Source organism: Nicotiana tabacum, chromosome 12 (genome assembly GCF_000715075.1).
Source record: "Nicotiana tabacum cultivar K326 chromosome 12, ASM71507v2, whole genome shotgun sequence".
Taxonomy (NCBI): Eukaryota; Viridiplantae; Streptophyta; class Magnoliopsida; order Solanales; family Solanaceae; genus Nicotiana; species Nicotiana tabacum.
The window spans coordinates 37,767,057-37,782,077 of record NC_134091.1 but is presented as its reverse complement, the minus strand read 5'-3'; the positions used below and the strand labels follow the sequence as shown (position 1 = coordinate 37,782,077).

At 34.3% G+C, this 15,021-nt stretch overlaps 2 protein-coding genes across 2 annotated transcripts; both read left to right on the top strand.

Annotated features, from left to right (window-relative positions):
- Positions 1 to 2,050: 2,050 nt before the first annotated feature.
- Positions 2,051 to 2,999, top strand: LOC142167100 (uncharacterized). Its single transcript, XM_075227256.1, has 3 exons — positions 2,051 to 2,119; positions 2,316 to 2,624; positions 2,730 to 2,999. The coding sequence occupies exons 1-3, from the start codon at positions 2,051 to 2,053 to the stop codon at positions 2,997 to 2,999; spliced, it is 648 nt and encodes a 215-aa protein (XP_075083357.1).
- A 4,399-nt stretch (positions 3,000 to 7,398) lies between these two features.
- LOC107824862 (ethylene-responsive transcription factor RAP2-4) lies at positions 7,399 to 9,456 on the top strand. The gene has a single exon (XM_016651668.2). It carries the CDS (start codon positions 8,112 to 8,114, stop codon positions 9,210 to 9,212), a length of 1,101 nt encoding a protein of 366 aa, XP_016507154.2. The 5' UTR covers positions 7,399 to 8,111; the 3' UTR covers positions 9,213 to 9,456.
- Positions 9,457 to 15,021: the final 5,565 nt, after the last annotated feature.

Genomic DNA, 15,021 nt, shown 5'->3' with positions numbered 1-15,021 from the left:
ATATTTGGGGGGTTTATTGTATTGAAGGTCCCGAATTGTAATTAGGTTGGTTTTGAGTTGTTGATTGTATTATGTTTGTATCTCGCCTAGAGTAGGCTTGAGAGAGCAGTAAAATCAGGAGAAATGCTGCCCGTTTTATTTTAGAATCGAGTTATCGTCTGAGATACGTAATATACTACAACCATCTAAATTGTACACTTATTTATTTTTTATAGGGTTGGCGCGCTAGTTGTCATAAGCTTGTTGTTGAGTTGCATTGACGACTTGAGGTATGATAAGGCTATCCCTTCTTTCCTTTTGGCATGATCCAAATTATACAAACGAAACGAGCAAAATACGCAACTTTCATAGATGACTCTATTCATAGAAATACTAGGGGTGTCTATATTCTTGATTCCCCATGTGAATTATTATTATATCCTCTGTTCATGGATCTAAAAAAAACATATTTGATAAAGTTTGTCCGAAAGGCATATTAATTTTATGATATTCGAGAAATCTTATTAACGTATTTCTAATGCATTTCATGCATTTATACATGTACATTGACCCATGACCAGAAGGCGTTATATACGCGTATATTATATGTATATGGGATATGGGAAAAGGTTAAGGCGTTATATACGCACCACCACCTGATCAGCTAGTATACGTTGATGATTTTGCCCACAGTGGCTGAGATGATATGATGGGATGCCCTCAGAGGCTTGATGATGTTATGAACGCATATACCTATGCATGGTATGACATTTATACGCACATGCATGACATTATAAATTTTCATGATTCACAGAGCTATTCAGAATTTCAGGTTGAGTTCTTTACTCCATGTTTCTTTCATGTCTTTTATATACTACTGTCATGCCTTACATACTCGATACTTTATTTGTACTGACGTCCCTTTTGCCTCGGGGACGCTACGTTTCATGCCTGCGGGTCCCGATAGATAGGTTGAGAGTTCTCCTAGTAAGCTATCAGCTCAGCAGAAGGTGTTTGTGCACTCCACTTGCTCCGGAGTTACCTATTTGGTCAGTATGATTTGAATATGTATTGTTTGGTATGGCGGGGCTCTGTCCCGACCTTTATGATATTTATGTACTCTTAGAGGCTTATAGACAGATGTCATGTATACGGATACTGGTATGGCCTTATAGGCCAATACGTAATATGTATAAGTCGGTATATCAAGTTGGGTCACCCTATATTGAGTATTTTCTTATGTTTTATTCTACTTATCTCACGACAACCTCTCCGGCTCAATTACCTATGGTAGTATGATACGAAAGATACATTATGTTAGTATTCGGTTGAGTAAGGTATCGGGTGCCCATCGCGACTCATCGGTTTGGGTCGTGACACTTCTTTGTAAACATGAAGAGCAGATACACTCAAAACAAGACTAGGAGATTAATAAAGGGAAATGGAGATATATAACAAACAAAGCAAGGAATTAAGGATGAAGTGACATGGTTTTATCAGCAGTTATTAGGATCCCCAGCTGTAGGATGCATGTTATTAATCCAATAGTAATGAGGGATGACCCATTGGTGAATAGAGTGCAATAATTACATCCGGTGGCAGAGGTATCTAAAGAGGAAATTTACCATGCTCTAACAGGCATTAGTGACAATAAAGCTCCTGATTGTGATGGCTTTAATGTATTATTTTTTAAGAGAGCTTGGCCTGTAATAGGTGATGCAGTTACAAATGCTGTGATGGAGTTCTTCTCAAGCTCAAATATGTACTAGCCTATAAACTGTACAACAGTTACTCTTATGCCCAAGGTGAGCAACCCCTCCAAAATTATTGAATATAGGCCAATATCATGTTGTACATTACTATACAAGATTATATCTAAAGTGCCAACAAATAGACTGCAATGAGTGATGGATGAACTGGTGGATAGGAATCAGTCAGCTTTTGTGCCTGGTAGGCTGATAAATGATAACATAATTCTCACCCATGAACTAGTAAAAGGGTATGGCAGGAAAGGGGTATCCCCTAGATGCATGATGAAAGTAGACATGAAGAAGGCTTATGACTCTGTTGAATGAGGATACCTGGAGCAGGTGTTGACAAGTTTGCAGCTCCCATGGAAGTTTGTGAAATGGATTATGAGGTGTGTGACAACAGTCTCATATTCCATCATCATTAATGGGCAGCCTACAACACCATTTCAGGCAAAGAAAGGCTTGAGATAGGGAGACCCCCTGTCTCCTTATCTCCATCCTAAGTGTGCCAAAATGAACATAGTTCAGCTAAGCTTTGCTGATGATCTACTACTTTTTTGTAGATGAGATACCATATCTGTGCAGTTGTTGTATAAGTGCTTCCAGGATTTGTCAAAGGCTTTAGGATTAGTTGTTAATGCTGACAAAAGTTCTATTTTCTTTGGTGGAGTAAATGCTGACATGCAACAAGAGATACTGCAAGTCCTAGGCTTTTCAAAATGGACACTACCAGTTAGATACTTGGGAGTACCACTAAGTACCAAACGATTATCACTAGTTCAATGCCAACATCTCATTGAGAAAATGTTAGGGAGAATCCAATCTTGGACTTCAAGATTCCTATCAGATGCAGGGAGAATACAACTCATTAAAAATGTACTCTTTTCTATCCAAGTATTCTGGTCCCAGTTTTTTTTTCTGCTGCCAAAGAAGCTGATCCAACTTATTGAAAGCGTGTATCGAAGATTCCTATGGACTGGAGGGGTGGAGATATCATAGAAAGCGCTACTAGCCTGGGACAAACTGTGCCAACCTAAAGTAGCTGGTGGTTTAAACTTACTTGATATAGAAGCATGGAATAAGGCAGCTGTTTGCAAACTCCTATGGAACTTATGCAAGAAAAAGGATAAGATGTGGGTACAATGGATTCACATTTACTACAAGAAGCATAACTCATTATGGAGTGCTGAACCAAAGCAAGCCTCTTGGATTATGCAAAGGATACTGAAAGCTAAGAAGAGGAAGCTGGATATACAGAAGAAGATGTAGTGGGAATGAAAAAGTTCTCCATCAAGGCCATGTATATTTAGCTTAGAGGAGACTTTGCTAAAGTGTCATGGAGGAAACTGGTGTGCAATAATGCTGGGTTGCCTAAGTGGATTTTCACACTATATTTGGCTGTTCATAGACGACTATTAACTAAGGACAGATTGAGGGGATGTGACTATTTGGAAGATACAACTTGCTCACTCTGCAGTACAGAAGAAGAATCCATTGATCATCTCTTCTTTAATTGTTCTTATTCATCACGAGTGTGAAAAGCAATGTTACAGTGGCAAGGGATACATAGACAGGTGATGCCATGGGCAAATGAGATAGCATGGGCTGACAGACACTACAAGGGAAGGAGCGCAAAAGCTGAAATATACAGGCTAACACTTGCACGTTGCTTGTACTATATCTAGCAAGAAAGGAATGACATAATCTTTTAAGCAAAGCAACGATCAACAACAGTACTTAGTAGACTAATAACACAAGATATGCATGGTCGAGGAGCTTCTAAACTGAGATTATAGAGAAGATTGATAGAACTTAACTACTATCCTACTGTTCAATTAGATAGTTAAATAGTAGTATAGCAGTTAGTAATAAGGAAGGTTGGTTGAAGAGCTGAATCTGGGGCTTTTTTCAGATTAGAGGCTTGAACATAACAATATGTAAATATTACTGGTAAATAAAATTTCTTAATTACCAAAAAAAAAGTGATAATAGCTTGCGCATTTTCATATCCATTTTAAGGTTAACAATGTTGAAGATTGGGTTTATGCTTCTAATGACATTGCAATTTGAACATCGCAAAGCAGCAGAACCTAAACATCAATTGTAAATAAGTCCACTCGTAACTCGTTGCTTTAACATTCAGACTCCCTATTAGAATTTGAGTAAGCCAGAAAGTTTCTCACTACAAAAAAGTCAAAATATTAAAATAAGATAAAAATTTGAAATATTAAAGTTGAACTCTCTCAAGTCGAACCAGCATAAAAGAAACAGTTACATCACTAGAATAAAATGAATTGAAATGATTCAAAGTAAGCTTATTGTTTTAAATAATAGTCAGCCATCGAAGCTAAGATAACCACAAATGATGACAATCAATTTACCTAATTCCTATAAGCAAAATATTAATAAAAGCATAAATTGGAAAATGCAGCAGAAATGTCATTATTAATCTAGAGTATTCCTAGACGTGATGTCTTCATCACATTACCACAATACTGAAAATTATTGATTAACAACTTCCAGCAATGTCCAACTCATTAAAATTATTGTTAAATCACTTATGTAGTTATGAATATTATCTCTAATCATTTCACTAAATTAAAATATCACATCTTGCGGTTGATCTTTCATTAGGAGCCTCCATTAGACCTTATTTTGCTAATTCTTTTATAATCTTTGTGAGTCAAGGATATCATAATTTACTACCCTAATCATGTCACTAAAAAAATAAAGTCAATGCTAAAAATAAAAGCCGATGAGGAAAGACAGAAAAAATTAAAATAGGAACATATATGAATATGAAGTTATAGTTGGACAGTTTCTATTTTTTCCAACTCCCTCAACTACTCCCCGCTGGGTGCACATAGGTCAGGTTGGTTCAGATTTTTCAATTATCAAACCAAACCAATAGTGTCGACTTTTTAAATTTATAAACCAAACCAAACCAACAAAGTTGGGTTTTTCAATCTCGGATTTTCTCGAATTTTTTTCCGGTAAAGTCTTCATAGCATAAAATATGTAACTTGTGCTCCAAATATTTCTTTATAACTAAGCACTAAAGAAAAAGACAAACTAAGTTATGCATTTTCATTATAAATCAATGTAAAACTAAAATAATTATCCAACACTATCATCATTCCTAGTATTAAATTGAATTTCTTTTGTTAGCATTAGTATTGATTTGAACTTTGTTTGAGTTACTATATTTATGGGCTTTAAAATTTATTTATCATTCAAGAATGTTAAGTCTAAACTTGAAATAATACGTTAAAAGATAAAACAGTGAAAAAGTTTAAGAAATATTTATAAATTACATTACAATAAATATTTATATGTATAAAATATTTTTAAAAATTATATAAATGTACTATCGGGTTGATTTGGTTTCGGTTTGACTTTTTTTAGTTAAAATCAAACCAAACCAATTATGATAAGGTTTTCTTTTTCCAGTTTGACTCGAATTATCGATTTGATACGATTTATCGGTTTTCTTTTGTATACCCAACTCCCCACAACGTTATCACGTGACTACCCCATGATTCTAATATTAAACTATTACAAAATGATTTGAATTTCGCTTATTTTAGTCTCATACATTCATGTCGAAACATTGTATCTGTCTATAAAATTTAAGAAGTTCTGACTTTTTCCAAATAAATAATCTTCACTTATATATTCGAGGCCACGACTCCATTTATATTGTTGTCTAAATGTGTTTTTCAAAATGTACTCGCATTTTCCTTGAATATACAAGGTTGTCTTAGGCTAGCTTGGCTAAATTAAATATTGAAAATAGTATGCGCTAGCCGGTTTTCACGTTGATAATAAAAAGATAGTAAGCGTTTGCAAAGTCATGAAAAAATAGCCACTATTTTATGCAAAGAAAAATTTGAACAAAAACACCCTAGCTGAAAAACGGAAAGTTCCATGATAATATGCTGGATTTTGAAGCTCATGCCTATAAACTTCCAGCATATTATGTTGGAACTCCAACATGAAATTCTAGCATATTATGTTGGAATCTCATATGTAAAAAATTCGAACTCCAGCATATTATGCTGAATTTTTTTTTATTTTTAAGGAGGTTTTATTCATATTTTATCTTTACATAAAAAGTAGCTAAATTTCTACTATTACTTTTGAAACTGTCGTAAATCAAGCCATTTATAATTTTTTTTTCCCCCAATTGTAATCACTTGACACAATCTCAGCAATATTCCAATAATGTTAAACTTATTTTCCTTTCGTTATATCATTGCTTCAAACAGGAAAAAAAGGGGAAATCCCATGAATATACTTAGAAAAAAAAAGTGCTTTTAAGAAGGGAAAAAAAAAAAGTGCTTTTAAGAAGGGAAAAAAAAAAAACACTTTTAGCTCCAAAATTTAGCTCTTTGGAGCTTGGCCAAACAGGCTATAAGCACCACTCCATCACAAAGCTATTTCTGCATAAATAAATTACAAAATCCATAAATTGGGCTCGGAACATAAAATAGTAGCAAATCTAGTGATAATTATAAATTTACGAATAAAAATGTCGTAATGTGTATATTTTTCATATATATCATAGGAGAACAACCCACTAAATAGGAACATTTGATGTTGTTATTATAACGAAGTATAGTTTATGCTAAAGTTAATAGGAAGAGGACAGCGGAAGTAAAAGATCGTATACTACGTCATTTTTTTTTGATAAACCATATACTACGTCACAATAAAACAAACATAAGGAAAATAGATTAACGATCAGGTGGATTCAGGATTTAAACTCTATGAGTTCAACTATAAATTTTTTAATATTAGACCCATTATATTTTTAAAGTTATTAGTTCATGTCTATTATTTTTATAATTTTAATGACCTTTTACACATAAATATTTATTCAGCATCAAAAGTTATGAGTTTAATTGAACCCGTAAATATCACGCTGCATCCGCCCCGTTAACGACGATGGAAAAGGTAGAGTTCGAGACTCGAATGGAATATTAGTGATAGATCTATCTGTTTGGCCATAAGTTTTTTTTCATTTTTTTTTAATTAGAAATATGTTTGGTTATAAAAAAGTGACCAGCTTTTGAAAATAAATTTTTTAAATTTCAAAAAGGTGTTTAGACTAACTTTTTCAAGTTCTTAAAATTTTCTACTCATAAAATTTCAAACTTCTTTTCGAATAAAATACATCCAAACAAATTTCGACTTTCAAAACGCTATTTTTCATTTCATATTCAAATTTTTTATTTATGTTTTAATCAAATTTATGTCTAATTTACAAACTCATTTTTTCGAATATTTATTACTACAGTGTTTATTGGAACAGGTTTTTGCAAAAAAGACAAAAATGAATTTGAGGATTTCAAAATTCAGCTTTTCAATATTTTAAAAACTCAAAAAAGAGTTTTCAAACTCACGCCATAGATTCTCCTGTAAGTCCTTTTCTTTCCATTTCATCATCTAAAGAAGAAAAAAGAAACCAAAATTGAAAAAGTTCAGGTGTGAACACTGCCAGTCAACAAACGCACAATGAAATTGAAGAAGAGCGGAAGCTGAATGTAACTGACAGATGTGAGTGATAGGACGCGCAAGTTGCCGGTGGAAAAAGCTACGTGGCAATCAATAACTGGTTCCAGCTTCTGAAAAATGTAACGTAAAAGATAGACTTGTTAGATAGAGAACAGTGGAAATTAGAGAATAAGAAAAGTGTGATTACAATAGAGAAAACACTATTAACGAGGAGGGTTAAAAGGGTAAAACAATGCGCCAAAGTAGTATAAAAGGGGCAGTTGAGAAGATAAAGGCCACAAAACAAAAGAGTGAGGCGAGAGAGAGATATACTCATTCATATTTTTCTCACACCTGCACACACCGCACACTTAAAAAAAAATCAACATTTTCTTAAAAAATTCGATTTTTCTAAGAGTTTTTTCATCTTCTTTCTCCCCCCTTTCTGTATCATCCCGCTTCTTTGATCCCTTTCTGTAAACCATCTGTGTATTTTCAAGAAGGTTTTCTGACTTTTGAGTTTGTGTTTTTGATGTTTTTTGAACAAAGAAATGGAGAAAATGCAAGCTTTTAATTAGACGAAATATTTTCTTATAAGCCAGGTGTTTTCAGAATCGAGATCTAGTAATAATTAACTCAGTATAGTTTCAGACCTTTTTTTCTTTCTTTCAAAATCAGCTTAGAGGGCTTATTAGTTGTCCCTCAAAGGTTGAATTTTTTTTCCTTTTAATCACAGGAGAAAAAAGAGGTTGTTATTTGAAGACCTCTTTGATATCCATTTTTCTGTTTATATATTTGTAATCAAAATCACTCACCTGTTTTCTTTTATTTGACAAGAAACAGGTTACTTTTTTTAACTTTTTTTGTGAACAGGTATTTTAGGTAATGGCAGCAGCAATGGATTTTTGGAATAGTACACCTGTAGATGTTCACTCAACATCAGAACCTATTACTTCTGGTGGTGAACTAATGGAAGCACTTGAACCTTTTATGAAAAGTGCTTCTTCTTCTCCTTCTAATAATTTCCCCCCTCCTATTTCTCCTTCTTCTACTTTTTCCTCTCCTTTCCTTTCTTCTGATTTCCACTCTTTTCCTTCATTTCCTACTCCTACCATTTCATATCCTTACACTTCTTCTTTTTACCAAACACCACCTCAACCTATGGGCTCAGAATCTTGTTCCACTTCCACAACGAACGAAGCCCAAATCATTTCAACTGGGTTTTCGGGTTATGGAATGGAGCATCCAGGCTCAATCGGGTTGAATCAATTAACCCCAGCTCAGATCCAACAAATCCAAGCCCAAATCAACTTCCAAACCCAACAACAACAACAGATGATATTCCACAATGGGTCCCACCACCATGCTTCTACCATGAACTTGTTGGGCCCAAAGCCCGTTCAAATGAAGCAATCCGGCTCTCCACCAAAGCCCACTAAGCTCTACAGAGGCGTTAGACAACGCCACTGGGGAAAGTGGGTAGCTGAGATCCGATTGCCCAAGAACCGAACCCGGCTTTGGCTTGGCACCTTTGACACTGCTGAAGAAGCTGCGTTGGCCTACGACAAGGCGGCGTATATGCTACGTGGCGACTTTGCTAGGCTCAACTTCCCCCATCTCCGCCACAACGGCTCCCTTATCGGCGGCGAATTCGGAGAGTACAATCCATTGCATTCCTCTGTTGATGCTAAGTTAAAGGAGATTTGTGAGAGCTTGGCCCAGGGGAAGAGCATTGATTCTAAGAAGAAGAGGACGTCCAAAGGGTCTTCAGCGGCGGCGGTGGTGAAAATGGAGGAAGAAGAGAGCAAGGTGGCCGAAGGTGGATCCGAGAGTGACGGTTCGGGTTCCGGGTCGGGTGGATCATCGCCCGTAACTGACCTGACATTTCCGGAGTTTACTGAGGAAGAGTCAACGTGGGACATGTGTTCGGATAATTTAATGTTACAGAAGTATCCATCTCATGAGATTGATTGGGCCTCTTTATAAAACAAAAATAACTAAAGCATTTCAGTTCAGGTCTAAGAGTCTTATGTAATATTGTTTTGTTTATAGTTGTTAATGATGTATTTTAGTTCGCATTAGGAAAGGGGGCAGCTACTGCAATGGAGTTTTTGGCAATTGCAGGGCTAGTCCTTAGTTGGATTTAGTAGGGTATCCTATTGTAATAATGGGGTCCATTTTGAGTCGATCTTTTAGGTTTAATCCTAACTGGTCAGCCGGTGTTTTTGTCTTGGCCAGGCCAGTGGATTTGATGCTTTGTCGTTTGTACTCTTTCATTAGTGTCAATATTTCTAGTTGTAACCCTCTTTTAGCAGTATATTAATTCTGTTAAGGTATTTATTTTTAGCAAAAAAATCTTCCAATTAACCAAATCTGAAATTGGGACGACCTAAGATTAAACCACTGTTAAACTGCAGATTGCACTTACATTGTTAGAGTTCCAAGTGGTTAAGTGATAAACATGACAAAACTTAAAAACTTTTGTAGTAAATTTACCCGGAGGCTATAGCCCAAGTTGAAAGGTAGGTAAGTTTTTGCCCGGATAGTAGGATAAGGATTACGAGAAATCTTTTTTAGCTTATATTAGGCCGTTGAACTATACATAGTACTTTTTTCCCTTCATTTTTTTTCTTTATACGTGAGATTTCAAATTAAAATATCAATTGAATCACATTTTGTGAGGTTGAGGGTTCAAACTCTATAATACGGTAGCATCTCCTTCGTCGTTCCCTCTTAATGTAATTAATATTTTTCCTAATTCGAGGCATGCCAACCCTGAACGTCATTTCGTGGCAGCTTGAGTCCAATCCAATCCTCAAACAATAATCAATTTTAGTTTGAACATTCTTTTCTTCTTTACTTCTCCCCTTTCTAAGGCACTCGCAACTTGCATTGAAATAATTCCTTCAATCAAATTTATCTAAAAAGTCTAGATGATTTTAAAAAAATATATAATCTAGTTATTTCAATATCATAGTTCTAGTCTAAATATCATCAACTTTGAGTTTAACTTACTACCAATAATATATTGCCAACAAATATTTAGTCAGTTTGTATTCTGAAAAGCTCCGACTTGAATCTTTCCAAATCCCGTGACCAAACACAGCCGAAAATAGAAAAGCGTTATTTTTCCGAGCCTCAACCAGCTGGACAAGTATGTAGACATTGAGGAGTAGATAGCTATCGTTGTTCAAGCAATAAAACCACCTGCCTAACTACTTTGCTAATTTAGGATACAACTTATTAATCACGTAATAATGTAAATAGAAAGTTATTTTATTATTATCTTATTATGTAATTGTATTTTTTTTTTGCTTTTTGTATCATTACTATTCTGTCATTATTTTTTTCCTTTAGTATTTTCATCTTAGTTTTTTTGCTCTTGTATTTTTCAAACCTATTTTGAATATATTTTTTTGGAGCCGAGGCTCTATAACCTTTGTACCTTACATAAGGTAGGGATTAGGTCTGCATACATCCATCCTCCACAAACTTCACTTATAAGATCACATTGAGTATGTTGTTGTTGATATTTTTTTTGAGTGGGAATCTTCTTTGAATAGTACGTTAAGAGAAGCTATTATTTGGAACCTTACAGATTGAATTATAGTCACTAAATTACAATTCATATCCAACAAAATAAAAAGAAAAGTTGAATGCGGAAGAGAGAACGATAAGAATTACGTAAATACATTGATGACTACAATTGGATGGTAAAGTTAGTAAGGAAAAGAAAATAGTAATAAAACCAAAAGTCAAAATAAGGTAAAACTCACGATTTGTGTGATATTAATACATACGGACGGCTCATTGAATTATATGGGTCCAGTTCATCAACTGGATGTTACTTTAGAATGTGAGCAACACGTAGAAAATAACAATAGTATTATCACAAGAATCAAATACGCATTACAAGTTTTATACTAAGAATTTAATGATTATATCATGCTCTAATAATTTTTATCGGATTATCATTTCCTAGTGGTCGACTATTTAGTCCTTTTCCCGTGTTTACTTTTTCTCTAATGTCACACTCATATAGCTCAGGAGGGAAATTAGTGCATTAAATGTCTCGCCTCCATTCATTTATTGGTTGTTTGAATTTAGTAAGTAGGAGTAAAAGTTTGTTGAAGAGTTATGAAGCAACTTGGTGGAATAATATCAATCTCAATTACTCAATCTCACATGGTTTATCCGTAAGACACGAAAGTTGTTGGAATGCATTAATTACAATCATTATTATTTGCTTTCAATTTTCTAACTTGGTTATAATGGTAGTAGTACTACTTGTTAATCCCCAACCTAGCCTTTATAGCTTCTCTAACCTATATTCCTTTCACATGAGCTACAGTTAGAGAAAAAAGTTATTAAAAAAGAAAAAGAAAAAAAGAAGAAAAAATTAAAGATAATGTTTAACGAACATTTGCGATCTATTAGTACAACATATTATGGTACATTAATATTGTAATGTAATTTCTTAAATAACTACAAGTATGTACAACTTGTAGCCCGAATAATGTGTAGTGTATAGAGCACTCGTATCGTTGATCCAAACTAATTTGGAATTGGAACTAATCGAAAGATTGATTGGCGTACTAATTAAAAGCGTGTAAAACTTAAATCCATTTTCTTGTTGATTTTTGAACTTGCTGGCTGGCCAAGAAAAAATTAAGAAAATAGGATTTTGATCTCAAGTTGCATACTGAATTTATATTGTCAAATTTGCTCTATAAAGAATAGTCATTCTTTAGTACGAATTTCTGATTGACTTGTTCAAAGATGAAGACTTCAAGATATAAATATGTACCACTTGAGTAGAAAAGTCAAGAATTCCCTTTGAAGTTATGTTGACTATCAGTAGCGAAGCCACATGGATATTGTTACTTTGAGCCCGCATGAATTACTAAAAAAATTGATTTTTTATCATGTTCCTTAATCGTAAAGTAAACAAGCAATAAAATAAACATAACGATTTTTACGTGGAAAATCACCCGACTCAAAAGGTGCAAAAATCACGACCTACCACGTAAGATTTTTAACTCCAACTCTATTAAAACACTGAGCCAAAATTGTATCAATTACAGGACTGTAATTAAATACTCTCCAGTACTCCTACTACTCCTATTTGATTCACAAGTTACTCTAACTTGTAAAGTAAAATACTCACTCCAAGTCACTGATTGTTTATGACACTTGATTACAATTCAATTACCTAAAACACATTCACTAGACTCACTCGAGAAGAATACAATGCAAGTACTCAACATAAGTAAACTGTCACGACCCAAAAATTACGTGACCGACACCCGACACACTACCCGATCCGAGCGAACCAAACCATGTGATGCACCCAAATCTTTTGCATGAAAACCAATTTAACTGCGGAAGCTACTTGAAAATCATATACATTTTCAAGTTAAATGATAAAATATTTTCCAATTCAAAATCACACATGAAGTATTTCATGATAATAACAATGATACTAAATAAAATAAATATACTTTTATGTATGTCATTTACAACCCCGTTACTACAACCTTTCACAACTATCTATGGAGCCTATATACCAAAGATTAGAACCAACGGTTGGAGTAGTTCCAACAAAATAAAATAAGGAAGAACATGATAGCTACCACAAAATAAAATTGGTACTTCATAATATCTCGGAAAGAGAGTCATCCTGGCATGACCACATGCCACATATCATACATCATCCTGAAATATGTAAAGTAAGCAGGGCCCTAAGGGCTGAGTACACCACATCGGTACTCAATAAGTATCATAGACTCTCTCTAACTCAAGTTCTTGGGACAAACTTTATAAAAATAATGCACCAATATTTGATATAAAACAATAAGAAATTTTATCAATTCATGACCCTTGTTATTTTAAATAACAACCAAGTGAAATATAATGCACAATATAAACTTTTAAAACATTTACATCAATCCAAGATTTTGGATAAAATCGTACAAAATCATTCCATTTGCTTTAAGTCATCGAAATCACTTTCAGCTTCTTAGGCCTAACATAAGAAAATCATCCTTACCTTTCGCTGGGAGTACTATACCATCACCGACACAAGAAGGTCAACTAGGTTATGTACCTAGCGGCAAGTATCATATACCCTACTTGCTCAGGTCGTCTCATCGTAGTGTCGTACGAATCGACTCAGCCATGCTAATAATAGCACAAAATAGTACTCTCTCGAGGGAGAGCCCTCTGCTGTAGTGTATACCACAAAGTGGCCATCTAAGCCTACACCGGCACGTGTAGTTTCATGACAACGAACACGATATATCCGAAGTCAATCTCAGTGGACACAAGTAACTCCCAAAACATTTGATACTTCAAAATAGCTTCATAGTATAGTAGCCTCAAATGATCTATTTTTATCAAATCATAGCATTTATAGAAAATCTAAATCTTTTGAACAAAATTTAAATAAATAACCTTTTATATGCTAAAGCCTTTAGTAATTTAACATTAATCTTTAAAAGATACCACAAGTGCTATTCTGGTCGTCAATTTCCAAAAGAAATACTTTCCATGAAAACTTATCTTTAGCACTCAAATATGTATACTCTTGTCAATACGTAAGTTTTGATAAAAACTTATAACATTTACCTTGAGTGTCACTTTGCCAACAAGATTTAAAATAAAATTTTATAAAACGGCATGACACTACATATGCAACATAATATTCTAGTACATGGAGACATCCGTACTTGTTTGTCCCCACAAGTACAAAAACACATTTGCAAACAACTTAAGTATTAACTCGAAATATGCTTTTAGAGAAAGTCCCTCAATAAGAGTAAGTTTTAATCAACTTACCTCGCTTTTGCTTTATTAACATTCACAAGTTTTCAATCCTCCTCCATCATTCTAATGTTGATTAAAATGCTCAACATCACCAACAAGTCGATATCTACAATTAGATATCCTAATTACATCAGAATATGACCTAAGATATTGATCAACATCCACATATGGCTCACAAGTTGGCTACAAGCCTCCAACAACTCAAATCACCAAATAATTTTACATGATAGACCATTCAACTTCATTCTTATGTTTTAATACCCATTCAGATTCATTAATGATACTACATCATCAATTGTCCATTGCCACAAAGTTACTATTCATCGTCTTCCATAATCAACACTAGCAAAATATACAATTCGGGTGATTACTTAGTTGATCACTTCCATATTTTGCAAACAAATAATTCCATAGGTTCATTGTATTCATAAATTTCATCGTCAAGATTACCATTCATCTTCTCTCTTGTTTTCTCAAAAGTACTATTCATGCCATGAACTAGAGTTTTATAATCCAATCTTTCAATCATTAAAACTTATAACAAATGCTTCAAATACTTCTAACTACTCATAATAAACGAGTTTGAAGCACTGAAATTACCTCTAGTAGATCAATCTTGAAAAATCACAACTTTGGTAATTTTTGTGTTCTTGAGGATTTGATGAAAAAATCTAGTATTTGGATGTAAGAATAATGTTAGAACTCATTTATATTGAGTAATAATCAACCCAAAATATCATTAGCATCTTACCTTGGTTGATTGGACTTGATTTGAGCTCAAAATCGTCCCTTCACCTCAAGAACCCTAATCCCCAAATACTCCCCTCCCCCGACCTTGTATTTATAGCCGAGAATTCTGGGTTTCGGATGCGGCCCTGGATGCTTCGCATCCCCACTTCACTCCTCTTTGAAGTTCGGATGCGGACTTGAACGCTATGGCAGCACTTCACTGCCAGCCTCTCTTTCGGAC

Bases quoted from the DNA above. Each gene is read 5' to 3' on its own strand.
- LOC107824862 (XM_016651668.2), top strand. From the start codon at position 8,112: ATGGCAGCAGCAATGGATTTTTGGAATAGTACACCTGTAGATGTTCAC.
- LOC142167100 (XM_075227256.1), top strand. From the start codon at position 2,051: ATGAGGATACCTGGAGCAGGTGTTGACAAGTTTGCAGCTCCCATGGAA. The intron at 2,120-2,315 runs GTGTGTGACAAC...ATATCTGTGCAG, and splicing joins TTTGTGAAATGGATTATGAG to TTGTTGTATAAGTGCTTCCA. The intron at 2,625-2,729 runs GTATTCTGGTCC...GAGATATCATAG, and splicing joins ATGTACTCTTTTCTATCCAA to AAAGCGCTACTAGCCTGGGA.